The 18,521-nt window shown below is 40.8% G+C and overlaps 1 protein-coding gene across 1 annotated transcript in view; it reads right to left on the bottom strand.

Moving 5' to 3' along the window:
* dip2bb (disco-interacting protein 2 homolog Bb) overlaps window positions 1-18,521 on the bottom strand; it is a 275,837-nt gene that overhangs the window by 55,699 nt on the left and 201,617 nt on the right. Inside the window, 7 exon segments of the mRNA XM_034166708.1 lie at window positions 986-1,111; window positions 1,217-1,340; window positions 7,400-7,480; window positions 7,964-7,987; window positions 10,066-10,178; window positions 16,423-16,624; window positions 16,713-16,827. Of these exon segments, the coding sequence (XP_034022599.1) occupies window positions 986-1,111; window positions 1,217-1,340; window positions 7,400-7,480; window positions 7,964-7,987; window positions 10,066-10,178; window positions 16,423-16,624; window positions 16,713-16,827 (785 nt within the window).

Below are 18,521 nucleotides of genomic sequence, written 5' to 3'. Positions count from 1 at the left end.
TTGAACTCGAAAATGTTTTCCAAGGTAAACATTTGTGGAATTGGAAAATAGTGTTGGTGGAAGTTTGCACTCTATGAGCACGGTGCTCTAGTTACAATTGTATTATGTCAGGCAGCATGGTGGCTTAGTGGTTAGCGCTGTTGCCTCACAGCAAGAAGCTCATGGGATTGATTCCCACCTGTGGTCTTTCTGTGTGGAGTTTGCGTGGGTTCCCTCTGGGTGCTCCAGATTCCTCCCACATCCAAAGACTTGCAGCAACTTTAAATTGTCCGTAGGTGTGTGTGCGGGTGTGAATGTGTTTGTTTGTCTATATGTGGCCCTCTGACAGACTGCTGTCCTGTCCAGGGTGTACCTCATGCCCTATGATTGCTGGGATAGGCTCCAGCCCCCCCCCATAATCCTCACTTGGAGTGAGCGGTTGAAGATGAGTGTATTTTATAACACTTTCCAAACAGTTGTTTCAAAGTGCTTCACAACATCAGTACAGAGTAAGACAACTAAAAATACAGTAAAAGACAAAACAGTGAAAAAAAAGTAAAAAAAATAAAAAAAATAATAATATATATTATATATATATATATATATAATCAAACAGAGACCAAAATTATAATTTAGAACAATAAATCTTAATAATTTTAAAAGGTCATTTGTCACTGTATTTGAGTAGCCCATAATAGATGTTTTAGTGCACAAATTGTTCACTGTTGACCTTTTCTGCATTTTGAAAATTGTGTTCATCTTTCTCCTAGTCAGTTCAGTTTGGCTGGTTCCCCTGATATTGATATCAATAATGCTGTTTACCATTTTGAGTACCTCTGAGCCTGTTTTTTTGGTTTTATCCTCATCATTCCAGCAATAACTGACTGCAAATTAGTAATGAAGACATCTAACAATAGCACTAAACTAAAGAGAACCTTCTAGTAATGCCAAATAAATACACAAAAAACAGTGCATGCACACGAGAGCCAAAACAGTTGCACATCACTCACATCAATAATCATTCGGACAGTGGGCAGTGTTGCTGCCAGGTTCTGAGGATGCGGCGGTCTGACGTTTACAGGAACACAGCCAGCGTAGAGACAGCCGTAGAAAGAGGCTATCAAATCAATGCCTGCGGCAAAGAGGAGGGACAAAGTTACAAAACTAACCAAGAAAAGTAACTGTAATAAGTCCCAGTGGAGTGATCCTGACTCAAGAAGCCAGAATAAAAACTCACCAGGAGGATAAAGCAGCACAACGTTTTCCCCAGTGTTGATGCTGCCTTTCTCGGTGAGAGCTGCAGCTATCTTTTCTGCTCGTTTGTGAAGCTGGATGCAGGTTGCTGTGCCCACTGGTACCCCCTTAAGGGCAGAAAGAAGAACATACTTTCATGAAATATTATGTTTTACAGTCCGGTCCGTATGTAGCTGGCAATGATACAGTTTATGTAATGTTGCCTCTGTACACCACCACAAGTTAAGTCTGGAAGCATGAGCTGGTGCTGCGCTTCATTGCATCCGCAACACCACAGAACCACCTCGGGTCCTCGAAGACAACCATCCAGCCTGACAACTGGTCCCTCCCCACATCTCTAAAGCAACCATCTAGCTGCTGCAGCCAGGTGAAACGGGGCATCCCCTTGGCCTTCTTCAGCCACTGGGATCCTCAACATTGAAGCACATGCGTGCTGGATCACGCACAGAGAAACACGTCACATAACCAAAATGTCGATGCTGATGTGCCTTCACAATGATGGTGTTACTCATCTTAGTCTTCTACAAGTAGTACCAATGATCCTCGGAAGAGACCTAGTACCAAAGGCATCTCGTCTCCTTAGGCCATTAGTTGGCTTCCACAAGTCACATCCATACTGTAGGGACACATAGCCCCAGGACTATGGATGGGTATTGATAAGATTTTATTGATATCAATCCGATCCCTTATCGATACCTCTTGTGAATTTTCTGTGCACTAAAAGTAGGCTTTACAGGTTTTCAACATCAACATTTTATTGAGTCTTAAAGGAGACCTGCATTGAAAAATGCAAGTCAGATTTTTTGAACAAAAAATGACTTATATTTACACATAAGATCCTTCTGAATGTAGTAAAGTAACTCTGCAAGCCCAGATCTGTCATTCAACGGAGAAATCTTCATTTGAAAATGACAAATTTACAGCTAACATTTAGCCCTCCGCAAATTGTCCCTCTCATCATGGACGCTGCCGAGACGTCACAGACAAGACCATCTCCCAGCATGCATTGCGCCAATTGTAATTTGTGGATTTACATCAGTTTGCATCTGCACCTTTTTCGTGTCTTATACGGAAGGATCTACTTTTTTAAAACTTCATATTGTCTTGCGGCATGTTTGGTGAGTACTCATTTCTTTTATTTGTGCTTGAAAATTATTTTGGGGGACTTTTTCAGACGCCGTTTGACTGAGTGGTGTCGCAATGAAAATCTACTGTATTTCGCCTCCGGTACCATCGCGGGATATGGAGGCGAGACACAAAGAATCCCAGTCATTAAAAATATATAAACCTCTCTCAGTGTCCATGGAGCTCTGGGGCTCCGATTGCCGAGACGTGCGGTGCTGTGGATTTTGCCGCAAGAAGTCTGTCCTTGCAGCAACAGGTGTACCGGCTGCTTCGCATTAAAACAGCGAGCGTAGCTGAGGCAGAGAGCGGGAGAGGAAGAACGGCGCCCGCTGTCGATGTCGTTGCTGATCTGAGAACACAGATCTGTATCTCACATTCATTGCAGCTTACTTTTGGATGTTGAAACCAGGACGTGTATAAGTAACATTACTAAGATAAAATCAATTTCAATGCGGGATCGGACTGAAGGCGGGAGCGCGTCGTCTTGTCCCTGACGTCATGGAAATGATACGGCTGTACAAACTATTTTCACAGAGGCCTAAATTTTAGCTGCAAATTTGTCATTTTTAAATGAAGATTTCTCTGCTGAATTACAAATTTGGGCTTACAGATTTACTTTACTGCATTCACAAGGGTCTTATAAATACATATCAGCTATTTCTTTCTGAAATCTGACCACATTTATTTCAATGCAGGTCTACTTTAAAGTAAATAAATGTGAAACTGTTCACTGGATCCTAAACTCTGGACATAATCTACATGGTGGATCTTTTATCTCTGGACATAAATAGAAATAATCAAAATCTGTAGTTTTTGACAAAAGCATTTCCTTTCAGACGTTACTGACATTAATGTCTTTCTATACACCTGAGCTGAGCTCAGCTGGCTGTGCTGCATGTCAGAGTGTAATTCATAAAGAACGCAGGACATCTCATTTTGGGAAGAAAAAAACGTTTTAGTCGATTGTAGTTTATTACAGTTAATTACATTTAATACAGATTGTAGTCTGTATTACAACGTTTGGAAAGAGGTGTCATTTTATTTAAAGTGGCAATTCGTTTTGAAGTTATTAATTCCGACAGAACTCCGTCTTGGCAGAGAGCCGCGCAGCGTTTGGAGCTGTGTCAATGGAACCGGAGGATGATTCTCATTTCTTGACTTTAATCCACACAAAAGTGACTCACAATTGACATATTTTAATGGCTTTGAGAGGGGTTAAGAAGCGGACTTGCCGCTTCTGAAGAGCAGTGAATCAAAGAATCAATGAAGCAGCGGATTGAAGCACTGTTTCATTGGTTCAAGCTTCAAAGTGGAGTTGTGCTGCAGAAGCGGTTGATTACAGAGCCACTGCAGGGTCTGTAATCAACGTAGAGAAAATGATCATTTTCCCAACAAACTGCTCTGAAGGACTGATAAGGGAATCGTTTCAATTTCAATTTATTTTCATTTATATAGTACCAAATCACAACAGAGTTGCCTCAAAGCACTTCACACAAGTAAGGTCTAACCTTAACAACCCCCAGAGCAACAGTGGTAAGGAAAACCTCCCTCTGAGGAAGAAACCTCAAGCAGACCAGACTCAAAGGGGCGACTCTCAGCTTGGGCCATGCTACAACATAAATTACAGAACAATTCACAGAAGAATATACAAGAAATGCTATTGGCGCACAGGACAGGAGGATCGCCAACACAAATACAACTCCCATCTCTGGATGGAGCTGCACCTTAAACAGAGAGAAAAAACAGAGTCAGGCATCAGAAAGACAAATAATACTGTATAATTTGCCAGCATTAAACAACAAGAAAAACACAGAAATACTAAGGTGATCACTGGCCACTAGCCCTAAACTTCACTAAAAGACCCAGAATTTAGGTAAAGTTAAGGCCGCAGCCCGCTCCAATTACTAATAAATGAATTAAAAGAGTAAAACGCGTAAAACAAAACTGTACCAGTATGCTAGCCATATGAAAGGGAAAATAAGTGCGTCTTAAGTCTGGACTTGAAAATCTCCACAGAATCTGACTGTTTTATTGATGCAAGGAGATCATTCCACAGAACAGGGGCACGATAAGAGAAAGCTCTGTGACCCGCAGACTTCTTATTCACCTTAGGGACACAAAGTAGTCCTGCACCGAGAACGTAAAGCCCGGGCCGGTACGTAAGGTTTAATTAGGTCAGCTAGGTAGGGAGGTGCCAGTCCATGAATAATTTTATAGGTTAGTAGCAGAACCTTAAAATCTGATCTCACTGGGACAGGAAGCCAGTGAAGGGATGCCAAAATGGGTGTAATGTGGTTGTACTTTCTGCTTCGTGTCAAAAGTCTGGCTGCAGCATTTTGAACCAATTGGAGACCCCTAATGCTAGACTGCAGTAAACCAGAAAATAGAACATTGCAGTAGTCCAATCTAGAAGAGATAAATGCATGGATCAGGGTCTCAGCATCAGCCACAGACAGGATGGAATGAATCTTCGCTATATTTCGCAGGTGGAAGAAAGCAGTCCTAGTAATATTTCTAATGTGGAGGCCAAAGGACAACAAAGGATCAAAAATTACCCCAAGGTTCCTCACTTTGTCAGTGTGATGTATGACACACAAGCCAAGGCTGAGCGTTAACTGGTCAAATTGATGCCGATGTCTCACTGGACCAAGAACCATCATTTCAGTCTTATCAGAGTTTAAAGTAGGAAGTTTCTAGACATCCAACTTCTCACTGCTGCAAGGCAATCTTCTAAGGATTTTATCGTGAACGAGATTACCAGCAGTTATCGGCATGTATAAAGTCAGTATCATCTGCATAGTAGTGAAAGATAATCCCAAAATGCCACAATATGTGCCCAAGGGGTGCTATATAAAGGGAGAAAAGCAGGGGGGCCTAAAACAGACCCCTGTGGAACCCCAAATTTCATGTCACTATGGTTAGAGGTAGTGTTACTGTACAAAACACAGTGAGAACGACTGGTCAAGTATGACGTCAGACATGCAAGGGCACTCCCAGTAATCCCAAAAATGATTTTCCAGCCTATCAAGTAGAATATGATGATCCACGGTATCAAATGCAGCTCTGAGATCTAACAACAACAGAACCGTAGTGGTGTCCGAATCCATTGTAAGCAGAAGATCATTCACCACTTTAGTGAGAGCTGTCTCTGTGGAATGATATTTTCTAAAAGCAGACTGCAGTGGTTCAAAGAGATTATTCTCAGTAAGATAGTCTACGAGCTGCAGTGACACCACTTTTTCCAGAATTTTAGAGAAAAATGATAGATTTGATATCGGCCGATAGTTTTTCAATACACCAGGGTCAAGATTAGGTTTCTTAAATAATGGTTTAATTACTGCAGATTTGAAACATTTAGGAACAGATCCAGAAGTTAAAGAAAGATTAATAATTTCCAGCACAGTCGGCCCAAGAGTGGGCCACAGGTCCTTAAACAGTTTTGTTGGTATAGGATCAAATAAACAAAGCAAAAAGGCTGTTGATGTCGGTAGATTGGATCATTTCTTAATGATACCCGAAAAGAACTGGTTCTCGATACTCAACCCAGGACCCTAAAGACTTGGACCTTCGTTCTCCGGCAAAGATACTGGCATCGCCAAACACCTCTGTCCAGTGACCTTGTGACTCCAAAAGCTTTTCCCAGGCACCTCTCAATCTCAAAGGCTGAGGACCCAGAGACATTAATGTCATTGCAGAGATAAGTGAATATCTCTACAAGTTCAACACTTCCACCACATACAGGTACACCTCTGATGGCCAAGTCCAGGAAATCATTAAAAGCCTGTATCTCAGTGTTGATGTAGATCAGCTGCAAATTCAAACGCCCTGATTTCTCACTCAGCTTCTTAAGTGCTGCAATCAGGGTATCCAGTCATTCCACCAAAATGGAGCTGAAATGAAACAATCAAGATATGGTTGTACTGTAGCATAGAATTTCAGCTTGAATCCAACACGTTTGACAAAAACACTGCATTAAGATTGAGGAATTACATTTATTTATATACACAGGTGCTCCATTTTCAGAGTCCATAAGTATTTGGAGAAACTAAATATAAGGATTATATAAGGATTATAATTATTATTCATACAAATCATCAATTTTACAGCCGGCTTCCTTGAGACAAGTCAGGGGATGAATGCATGAACATTTACAAGTAATGGAATATGTAATGAACTTTCTATACTTGAGCTATTGGGAAATATTTGTCTGGAGTAAGCAGTTCTCAAAACGGAGTGACCAAGCAAGAAGTAGTCATGAGGACAAGACACCGAGAAGTCTCTGAAGGAATTCTGTGGCCAGAATTAATGTGCAAATTTGTCTGTTGCATTACAAATCACAGTACCACAGTGGAGTGGAAGAGAGAAGGATTTTCTTATAAGAAAATAGAGAAAATCCCTGTGCCGTCTGGCAAGCTACAGCTGAAATGTCACATTTTAAGAAATTCAAGACAATCCTTCTCTGTGCTAGTCCACCATGAAATTGCATATTTTCATGTTTTCATCCTCAGACTTGTCTCAAGAAAACCAGCTGTAAAAGTGATGACTTATATTAAAAATAATCCTTATATTTAGTTTGTCCAATTACCTATGGGCTCTGAAAATGGAAGGTCTATGTATAAAAACTGGTAGAATTCCTAAAGGGTTAATGCAGTATTTTAGTTTTGAACTGAAGCTGACAGTCTACACTATAAGCACGTCAACTTTTTCATTTCAACTCCATTGTGATGCTAGACAGAGACAAAATCACAAAATTTGTGTTACTGCTCAAATACTTATGGACCTGACAGTAGCATCATATACATATCTACAGCAACAAAAAACTTCACGAATTAGTCACACAAAGTTATGGAAAGCTATGACGCTTTGTTCTGGCAGCTGCATGCACAGTTATCTCTTCAGTGTATGTACCATGCATGTACATCGGGTACATACAGTACTTGTTGACTTGTGACTATGCACGGTATCTGCTTTACTGACAACAATATTTGATTTTCTGCACTAATCATATATTTGTCAGAGCCTGAATAGATCCATTTGGTACCTTGGCATTAAGAAGCACATAGAGGGGGTGATCTGGGTCGGTCTGAGCTCTCCACTGCAGTGCCTCTGTCAAATACTGATGCTGAAATTAAAAAACAAAAAGGAAAAACTATTTAACATATATTCGTCTGAGGGTGTGATACAATAGGCTGCATGCACTATAACCACAAGGACAACCAAGAAGGGCATAACACAGCATGGGAATTTTGTGCTGAGGTATGGATTTAATCCAACCAAATTAAACAAAATAAAGTGATGGTTAGAGGCTGTTTATTTCAGGAGACAGCTCTCTGACATAAATTATCATTAGCAAATGTGCAAGCACAATTTATACCATATACCATGAGCCAATTTAGCACTTAAAATAATGGACAATCACTGAGGAGCCGAAAGGAGGGGACCAATAAAGTAGATAAATGCTTAAGCAGACAAAAAAGTAGACATGCAAATGTTTGCTTGTGGCACAATTTAACATGAGCACATAAAAAGTGAAGCCATGGTACACTGTGGACTAGCAGGACAAGAATAAATGAAGGCAGTCTGCCAGAAGAGCTGCTGTTCTTACCATGACCGTGGGCCACATACAGAGCTTCATCCAGAGAAGGACGAGAGCAGAAAGAAAGAAAAGTCCAGACTTTTCATGTCTATAAAAGTGAACTCTGGCTGAACCTGCATCTGTGTCTTTATACCCTCATATTTACCATCGTAACACAGTTAGAGCATTTCTAGTGATGGAAGGCTCCTACAAGCTTCCGATGATGGATATGCGAAAATATTAAGGGTGTAATGATACATGTATTTGTATTGAACCGTCTCGGTACAGGGCTGTGCATGGGTGAGTTCGCTTTGCATGTGTTTACCGCAAGTTCTGGACTGAAAAGCGCACCTGAATATTAGCTGCACCCATCAATTTTAAAAAGAAAAAAGCCGCGAGTCTCCACATTGTAACATGAGATATTTACACAGAAAGATGTTAGACAGAAAGATTTTTAACTTTTAATTAAATACGTACCGTAAATGCTTTTTTTCCCTGAAGCGTTACACCTAATATTGGCACTGTGTCCCTGCTTCACATGGCGAACTGAGTAATTTTATAACTTTTTCTTGAGAATTCATCGCCTGTGCAGCCAGGAGGCTGTGGTAAATGGGATGTTATTGCGATGCTGTGACTTTATCGATTTGTTGCGCCAAGACAGAGAACCGGTGGGGAAGGAAGTGGGGGAGAAGACTCCGCTCCACTAACTGATCTGATGGCGCAAACTGCCACGGAGCGACTTTTCTTCACTAAAATGCACAGGTAAGACCTTACATTTAAGGCCCGGTTCCACTGTTATTTAGGAAGATTTGCGCATGAATTGCGCACAAACTTGGTTCATATTCGCGAAACATCCGCAATATTCGTGAAACATGCTTGTATGAGTTGGCCGACAGCCGCACACGTCGGCAATTATCTGCAGAGGGGCACGTTTTCCGTTGTCAGGATTTTTGAGCTGCACAAAATTTTGGTTACGGATGACAGCCTCCATACATACTCAATGCATACTCAATCTATGCACTGTATATCCGCCGTTATCTGCTGATATCCGCAACTGATGGGGTATTGCAGATTGGCAGCGGACTGGGACAGTGTGTAAAACGTGTATATATAGCATGCCTATCACATCCACATCACGAACTAAAATAAATTGTAGCGAATGCAGACAGATTGGCCACGAATAAAGCGTTTGTGTTACGTCTGCTTTGTATCTGATTTGCAGACAATTAGCGAATGCATAACAAACAGAAATCAACATACTTGCCAGTCATTGTCAGTCCAGCTGTGGAGACGTACAGATGTAGTTATGGATCCCTAAAGACGTAGTGTGATAGTTGCTGCCATCCAACAACATACCAATCAACTTGTCCAAGTCCAGCAATTGCTCCAGAGGCTGTGGTGTTGGTGAGAATAGTGATGGCAAAAGGCCCGAGTGCACTTCTTTTATGACAGCAATGCAGATGCCGAGCATGCACAATACAACCGCTGTTTCCGCAACACATGCGCAATGCATTCACAATACATCCGGAATACTTCTGTGATAATCGCAATGCATCCAATCCGTTTCCTCAATACATGCGCTATACATCTGTGATTGTTCATCATATATTCGCTATACACTATTAATATATCTGTAATTCATACTGAGAAATTTGTTATTCTTGGCCAATTTTGTTGCGGACGACAACAAATGCCTAAATACATGCGCAATTAATCCTCTTCCCAGTGGGACCGGGCCTTTGCACTATGTGTGTGAATTCACACTGCATGAGGAGCTCAGCTTCCAGGAAATCAATTGACAGCATCAATTGGCATATTTGTTGTTTATTTGAGAACATTTTATTTAACTTATTACCAGGCAGGACTTTGCAATTATTTTATTTTCCTGTTTGTATAATGTTACAATAAACTGTAGGTTTAAACAACAAGCAAATTTAGATTTTGCATTTTGTTCCCACACCGTACCGAAAATGAACCGAACTGTGACCTCAAAACTGAGGTATGTATCAAACCATGATTTTTGTCTGTTGTTATACCCCTAGAAAATATACAATGTATCTTTTGTGTGTGTGATTCATAGTTACTGGCTGGTTTGAAGTGGGTGTTATGTGTACCAAATTCAAACCGCACACCTTCCTGATGAGATCCTGGTCTTCGATCATGCCGAGGTCCCTGCCTGCAGCCTGGGCGATCCGTTTCCCTGCCACCAGGTTACCCACCATGACAGATGCTGGACCGACACCAACTACGAGATAAAAATGGTGTTAGTTATATTTTTCAAAAAAACCACAATTTACACATTTAGTTTTACCTGCGGGGGCAAGTACCAGTCACTCTGCTAAATGTCATCTTATTAAAATCTGCCTTGTCAACCACTTTTTTTTTTTTAACCACGGGTATATTTTCTAGGCACCTATCTTTGTGCTGTGACCAGCACTGCAAACTTACAACCCCTGGCAAAAATTATGGAATCACCGGCCTCAGAGGATGTTCATTCAGTTGTTTAATTTTGTAGAAAAAAAGCAGATTACAGACATGACACAAAACTAAAGTCATTTCAAATGGCAACTTTCTGGCTTTAAGAAACACTATAAGAAATCAGGAAAAAAAATTGTGGCAGTTAGTAACAGTTGCTTTTTTAGACCAAGCAGAGGGAAAAAAATATGGAATCACTCAATTCTAAGTAAAAAAGTATGGAATCATGAAAAACAAAAGAATGCTCCAACACATCACTAGTATTTTGTTGCACCACCTCTGGCTTTTATAACAGCTTGCAGTCTCTGAGGCATGGACTTAATGAGTGACAAAGTACTCGTCATCAATCTGGCTCCAACTTTCTCTGATTGCTGTTGCCAGATCAGCTTTGCAGGTTGGAGCCTTGTCATGGACCATTTTCTTCAACTTCCACCAAAGATTTTCAATTGTTTTAAGATCCGGACTATTTGCAGGCCATGACATTGACCCTATGTGTCTTTTTGCAAGGAATGTTTTCACAGTTTTTGCTCTATGGCAAGATGCATTATCATCTTGAAAAATGATTTCATCATCCCCAAACATCCTTTCAATTGATGGGATAAGAAAAGTGTCCAAAATATCAACGTAAACTTGTGCATTTATTGATGATGTAATGACAGCCATCTCCCCAGTGCCTTTACCTGACATGCAGCCCCATATCATCAATGACTGTGGAAATTTACATGTTCTCTTCAGGCAGTCATCTTTATAAATCTCATTGGAACGGCACCAAACTAAAGTTCCAGCATCATCACCTTGCCCAATGCAGATTTGAGATTCATCACTGAATATGACTGTCATCCAGTCATCCACAGTCCACAAATGCTTTTCCTTAGCCCATTGTAACCTTGTTTTTTCTGTTTAGGTGTTAATGATGGCTTTCATTTAGCTTTTCTGTATGTAAATCCCATTTCCTTTAGGAGGTTTCTTACAGTTCGGTCACAGACGTTGACTCCAGTTTCCTCCCATTCGTTCCTCATTTGTTTTGTTGTGCATTTTCGATTTTTGAGACATATTGCTTTAAGTTTTCTGTCTTGACGCTTTGATGTCTTCCTTCCTTTTTTCTTGATTTCTTATAGTGTTTCTTAAAGCCAGAACGTTGCCATTTGAAATGACTTTAGTTTTGTGTCATGTCTGTGATCTGCTTTTTTTCTACAAAATTAAACAACTGAATGAACATCCTCCGAGGCCAGTGATTCCATAATTTTTGCCAGGGGTTGTACAAAGTATATTTCTAGACAAAATATCTGAACTACACTTAGTTTAAGACACAATCATTTAACAAGTGCAACAAATAAATTTTTCTTGAAACAATCTCTGTACAAAGCCGAATTGGTTTTTGTCACCATTTTTGCCATTTCAATCCCATAACTCAGAAATCTTAGGCTGTACGAGGTCTATTAGATAATAAACCGACCCTTTTATTTTATTTTTTTAACTATATGGATTTGAATGACATGCGATTACACCAATCATGCTTGAACCCTCGTGCGCATGCGTGAGTTTTTTCACGCGTGTCGGTGACGTCATTTCCCTGTGGGCAGGCCTTGAGTGAGATGTGGTCCCGCCCTCTCGGCTGAATTCCTTTGTTTCACACGCTGCTCGAGACGGCGCGCGTTGCGCTATCAACATTTTTTTCTGGACCTGTGAGGAATATCCGAGTGGACACTATTCGAGAAATTAAGATGGTTTTCGGTGAAAAGTTTAACGGCTGATGAGAGATTATGGGGTGTGTCTGTCGCTGTAAGGACTTCCCCTAGAGCAGGACGTTGTGCAGCGCTTCCAGGCGCCGTCGTTGGCCTGTTTCAACCTGAAAACATCCTAATTTAAGGCTTAATTCACCCAGGACATCGTGAGAGAACAGAGAAGATTCAGAAGAGGCCGGCATGAGGACTTTATGCGGACATTCCACTGTTTAAGGACATTTTTTAATGAAAGACGTGCGCACAAATTCGCCGAGTCATTTCCGTGACGACTCGGCAAATCTGTGTGCGCCGCGACAGGAAAAACACCTCCGTGTTGAAAACCATTTGTAAAATTCAGGCGGCTTTTGATGGCTTTCAACCAGTGAGTAACTGAGAAATTGTTTAACAGCTTGGGCATGTTCCAACTTGCCCGTTAAGGTTTCCATCGGAGGTGTTTTTCCTGTCGCGACCCCCCGCGGTTGGGTCCGGCCCGACATGCGACTCTGCCCGCACGTTCTTTCATTACAAAATGACCGTTAACAATGGAATGTGCGAATAAACTCCTCATGCCGACTTCTTCTGAAAGTTCTCTGTTCTCTGACGACTTCCTGGATCAACAGAGCCTGAAATGTGGAAGTTTTCAACTTGAAACGGTGAGACACTGCCGCCTCGAAGCGCAGATCGCCGTCAGGCGCCGTGAGCCATCCTTACGGCGACACTACCAGACCAAAATCTCTCATCAGCCGTTAAAATTTTTACCGAAAACCAGCTGAATTTATCGAATGGTGTCCACTCAGTTGTGCCTTACAGTTTTGAAAAAAATTTGATCAAACAAAGCAGCAGTCTCTGAGCCATTCCTAAACAATGAAAAAAATCGACGAGAGGGTGGGCGACTCCTCACTCAAAGACTGCCCACAGGCGAATGACGTAACCGACAGGCGTGAAAAAACTCTCGCATGCCCACGAGGGTTCAAGCATGTCTGATGTAATCACACGTGATTCAAATCCATATGGTTTTTGAAAAAAATAATAAGGTCGTCTACTTTTCTAAAAGACCTCGTATATATTATACAAATAATGAATGAATATGAGTTCAATGGTATGAATATTTCATGACGTGAAAGCTGGAACAAACCATTGAACTTGGCTTTGCCTCGTTGATTGCTTTGTTCCAGCTTTTACTGAATTAAATATTCATTCCATTGAAAGAATGTAAAAACATTCATTATTTGTTTTATATAACGGCTAAAATCGATCCTTGTGATTTTACATGATATTAATTTACAAACAACAGAAAAGGTACTTACATTTTGGTACCTCCTCAGTGCAGTGAAAAAAGTAATGGCAGAAATTAATCCAGCTTTGGTGCGTCACTGCTGCTTTGACATCAACAATCCAACACAATCTTTAAATAGGAGTCCAAAAATAATTCTGACGATGAAGTCCGCCATGCAGTGCATCAAATCGTCATCCATCAGCAAAACAAACTCCGCCATGTTTGTTTAAAAGCTAAGCACCACCCAGCTTGTGTGAGAGTGCACATGGTACGTGCTCACACAAGCGGGAAGGCGCTTGTGCGCGCGTGTACTACCCAAAAAAAGACTGCGTATTTCCTCAGTGCAATGAAAAAAATATCACGTCAGACAGCTTACAGCGCAGTGGATTTGTTTTGTGTGTGCATGCGCACATGCGTGTAGGTGTATGTGCGCGTGTGTGTAGGTGTGTGTATGTGTGCGGGTGTGTGTGTGTGTTGTGTTTGTGTATGTGTGCATGCGTGTAGGTGGGTGTATGTGTGCGCAGAGTGCAATGGTACCAAACGTATGGAACCAAATTTGCACTCTAAATGCATTGCAACACAAATGGGACAAATATTCCATGTCATGTGATATACAAAGTACCAATCAAATGACAAGGATCCACTCAGCTGTTATATAATACAAACTATACCTTTGTGCAATCCATATGATCAGACAAAAAAGTGGTGTACTCTTCAACATGACAAAAGCATTTTTATAATTTGACCACTGTGTAATTCTTAACTGACCCCAATGTGGCTTTCGCTGCCACTGTGAGACATTTAGATGCAGGTCACGGTATACTGAGGCTGGATTATGTGTTGTCTGTTGTCTTAGGTGGTCCCAATTAGGTCAAAATTGGATGTGGGCCCATTAATTATTTTCTGCAGACACATCCCTCCTGCCAGCACAGTGAATTAGTGGTTAGCACTGTTAACTGACAGCAAGAAGGTCCTGGAGTCGCTTCCTGCCTGGTCCTTTTTGTGTTGAGTTTCCCCATGTTTGCATAGACTACCTCCCACTAACAAAGACAGTGCAGCGTGCAGTGATAAAACAAGAGCTTATACACAGAATGACATTTCATATTTTCAGGAAGACAGAGGATCTCCAAAAAACTCACATACTTCTACATCATGCTATACTTTCAGAAATGTTTGGCTGTTTGTTCCCCAGACCCTTTCGTGAATTCCCACCAAACATGATTTGTGGATAATGGTCAAATTCTGAATTGCCCTTACAAGGTTGATGATTTCTACCAACTTGGTATGTCAATCTAAGTTGACCCCTGAAATGCCCCGAAATAAATCATTTTGGCAAAGGTCAAGGAATTTGATTTTCAACTCTGTCTGGACCAAATGCGGCACACACTTTGGTGGACTACAGAACTACCCTGGCGAGGTCAATCAGAGGTCATATTGCCGTAGCCCTTACTGGCTTCATGCCCATGGGTACTATTACCTAATATACTTAAAATTAGTACAGCAAATTATGACAGCACAGCCTATATAATGTGAAGGTGTGAACCTGTTTTTGAATCAAGTTTTATGGTGCAAAAGACCAAATTTGCATAAAGCATCTTCTCCATATGGGTTCACATATGCAAATGGCGTGACATTTTCTCGGTTTTGCTCTTTGCTACAATCTAGAATTAGATGCACATGGCTGGAAAGTTTACCATTTTTCATTTGAAGCCAAACAACTGTCACTGCACTATCTCTCAAGACAGAAGATAAGGTTAACTAGCGTGTTGCCCGTGGGGATCCACAGGCTCAAGATTGGGTAGTGTTTATAAAATAGTTAGCTGACATTTTTCAAGAGGGCAGAATTTCTATAGAGTTGGAATGGTGTGTGAGTCCAGAATGTTTTTAGAACCTCAGACCTCAACAGTTTTAGAGAAAGAACTCAACCCCTTCATTTCTTGTTAATTACGTAATTTTTTAAAATGTTAATTTACTATCTTAATGTATTTATAAATTGTTTATGCCCTTGTTATCATATACGCACTATTATTATCAGTATTATTATTATTACTGTATTTTATTATTACTTCGATTTTGACATTTGATTTTTAAATGGACCACAATGTAAATAAGTGTTTTCAAATTTGCAATTATATTAGGTACTTACATTGAACTTACTAAAAATCACGCACGTACAGACGCCGTGCGCGCACACACACACACACTTTTAATATATAGATGACTTACCACCCCCTGCTGAATCGGCATGTTAGTCCAGAATGTAATTATCAATGTCCATTGTTCAGTGTTGTTTCTCCAAAAATATTAGCCCTTCCAATGTTCTGTTTTGGTAGCATTCATCCTTGAACCCAAATACATAAGCATACCAAACGGCAAATGTCAGCTCTCCCCAGTCTGTCCGTGATTGAAGTTGCACGCATGCATGCAGAGCTTTTTGTCTTTTCTGCATTCTGCCGCAAGCAGGTGCTTTTATTTTTACACAGCCACAAACAGAGACGGTGGCAGAAGACATCAAACGTAGTACAAGTTTCCCTCAAAGTAACGGCAACATGATGCTTAACTAAACTGAATAAACCAACTGACCTACAAAAACACAATGAATCAATAACACTAACAACAATGTTAAAATAACATGGACCACAATAACAATATTTAAATCCCCAAAACCCCAAACTCCCAAGGTACATTGCAGCACAATGTCCATTGTTCAGTGTTGTTAGCGAATATTGTAAATTTCACCAAAAATTCCTATCCAAAACGGAAACCTGATAGGACTTTCCGTTTTGGAGGTGCTCATCCTTGACCCAAAATATATAAACATACCAAATGGCAAATGTCAGCTCTCCCCAGTTTCTCTGTGATCAAAACCATACACACGCACACATACATACACGCACATAGAGACCACTTGGCTATTATAATATAGATAATAATTCAGGCATGAATTCTGAATTTTATTTTTACAATTCATAAACTTCTTTTGCGACAGATCAACTTCTGTTAAATGCATATACCTGGCTGTTTCTGGCGAGGCTTGGGCAGATTGGTGACACACGTGTGTGGACACATAAGGATGTTACAGGGGTGCAGGTTGCCCTCTAAAAAGGACTGTTTGGTATCAGAGATGTGGATACCACCCAGGGGTGTCTTAGGTAAGGTGTTGGCAGGTACCAGAGCCAGACAGTAGAGGCCCACCTGATGGATGCTGTCAATAGCCTACAGCAAAAACAAACAAAGAGTGATCAAACAACAACTTTGGTGGAAAAGAATGTGGATAATAAAACACTTGACGGATTCAATGTACTTGAAGCACACGGCTCATCCACTGGAAGCTGTCCTCCTCGCTGGCATCTGGTCTCTGCTCCGCCACAATCATCACACGCTCATCATAGAAGACTGTGACTGAAAACACGGCGATCCTGGCACACACAGACATACGCACACATATGTGGAGCGACCCAACTGTTGAAGTGATGAAATCACTGTCACTGAGTACTGTGACAGAATTCTGTATCATTTCTCCCTTGGAACTGATCTGTGATTAAACTCACACAATGGTACTCATGGCTTTGCCAGACTAGTTGCTTGCATGTATTAAATATTGGTGGTAGCAAAACCTTTGTGATGAATCATCTGAGCAGAATGCTCAACCTCTGTAACTGACAAATATGATGATTTAAAATAAACAACAACAACAACAACAAAAGTCTAATTATTTCCCCTTGAAGATTTTGGGCCAGAAGTATTTGCTTTCACGCACATTGTCACATGATATGTTCACAGACTGTAAATACACTGGACAAAGTCTCCTTGACGCTACTCATAGCTTGTCTGAAGAACTGGCTTGAAGATCAAATGTGGTGGCTCCAAATGCTGCCATCTTGGCAGGCCTAACTCTGCATAACCCTCAGCCAACCAATAAATGGGTAGAGTGTAGGTTAGTGCAGATTGACCTTTAAGGGATGAATGAAATCCAAACATGCCCCCCCCCCCATTTCATGCTTATCAAACAAGCTAACGCTAACACAATAACTTTGTACAGCTGTTGATTAAAGCATATTTCTGTGGACTTGATGGTGGTTTTCATAATAAGCCACATGGGTGTGGCTATTAAAAACTATGAACATAATACTGGCTTACTAACTATGGAGAAACAGAGGAGCTAATGTCACCAAGCTGTGGATACTGGATACTTGCTAACAGTGGTAACATACAAATTAAATAATACTCAACAGAAATACTGGAGCACAGACTTCTTATGTGGTCCGTTAATACAAGCAACTACATAGATATCACAGATATTTGTAATAAAATGCTCACAAAGGACAAACATGGTTGTGTCCACAGCAGTTAGCAGCCACAGCTAGTGCAGCCTGGACCTGCTGGCTAATGAGTGACACCAATTGTCACTCAAACTGACCATCCCGAATTACTGGTATTCATGATTTTGTGGCTTAAAATAGCTTAAAGTGATGATAAAGGTACATAAAAAGTTACCTGCTGCAAATTTGTTATGAATGGGGAAAACTAACTTTAGAGACCAAAACTGTATTTGCAACAGGCTGTAAACATGTTTCTTTCTAGTGGTGTTACAGATCACAAAAAGCCACAGTTTGGGTTGAATATGTTGTGGTTTGGACTGCAGTCCAGTCCGTTGTATTGCGTTCCAGCCTGCCTGGAGTGCCTGATGTCAGCCGGCTGCTGAAGCAACACACCTGGGGCTCGTTTGCTGAGTCTCTACTTAAGACAGAGTTGGACAGCACTTTGTTGCCATAATCTTCCGTCATGTGTCAAGTGGTAATGTTCTGGTTTCCTCATGCTCAGTGAGTTCTTGTGAGACCTTTATGTCTTTGTGTCAATTTGTTTTATTTTCTATTAAGCTTAAGACTGTATTTCCTAGTTTAGCTATGGTCTTTGAATTTGTTTTTTAAGTGCATCTTTTGTTTGGGTCTCTCTAACCAAAGGTGGATTTAATGGATGTTTTTGTAGACTGTTTGTCTCCTCCTCTGGACGCTACCTGCAGTAGATTATCATTCACTCCTTTGTCTAATGGGGGGAGGATTAGCCTTCAATTTTTAAAAAAATACAACCTCAATTCCAATGAAGTTTGGAC

Source organism: Thalassophryne amazonica, chromosome 3, assembly GCF_902500255.1.
Source record: "Thalassophryne amazonica chromosome 3, fThaAma1.1, whole genome shotgun sequence".
In the NCBI taxonomy this organism is placed as follows: Eukaryota; Metazoa; Chordata; class Actinopteri; order Batrachoidiformes; family Batrachoididae; genus Thalassophryne; species Thalassophryne amazonica.
Note: the sequence above shows the minus strand (reverse complement) of the source record. Positions and strands in the feature narration are given on the sequence as shown.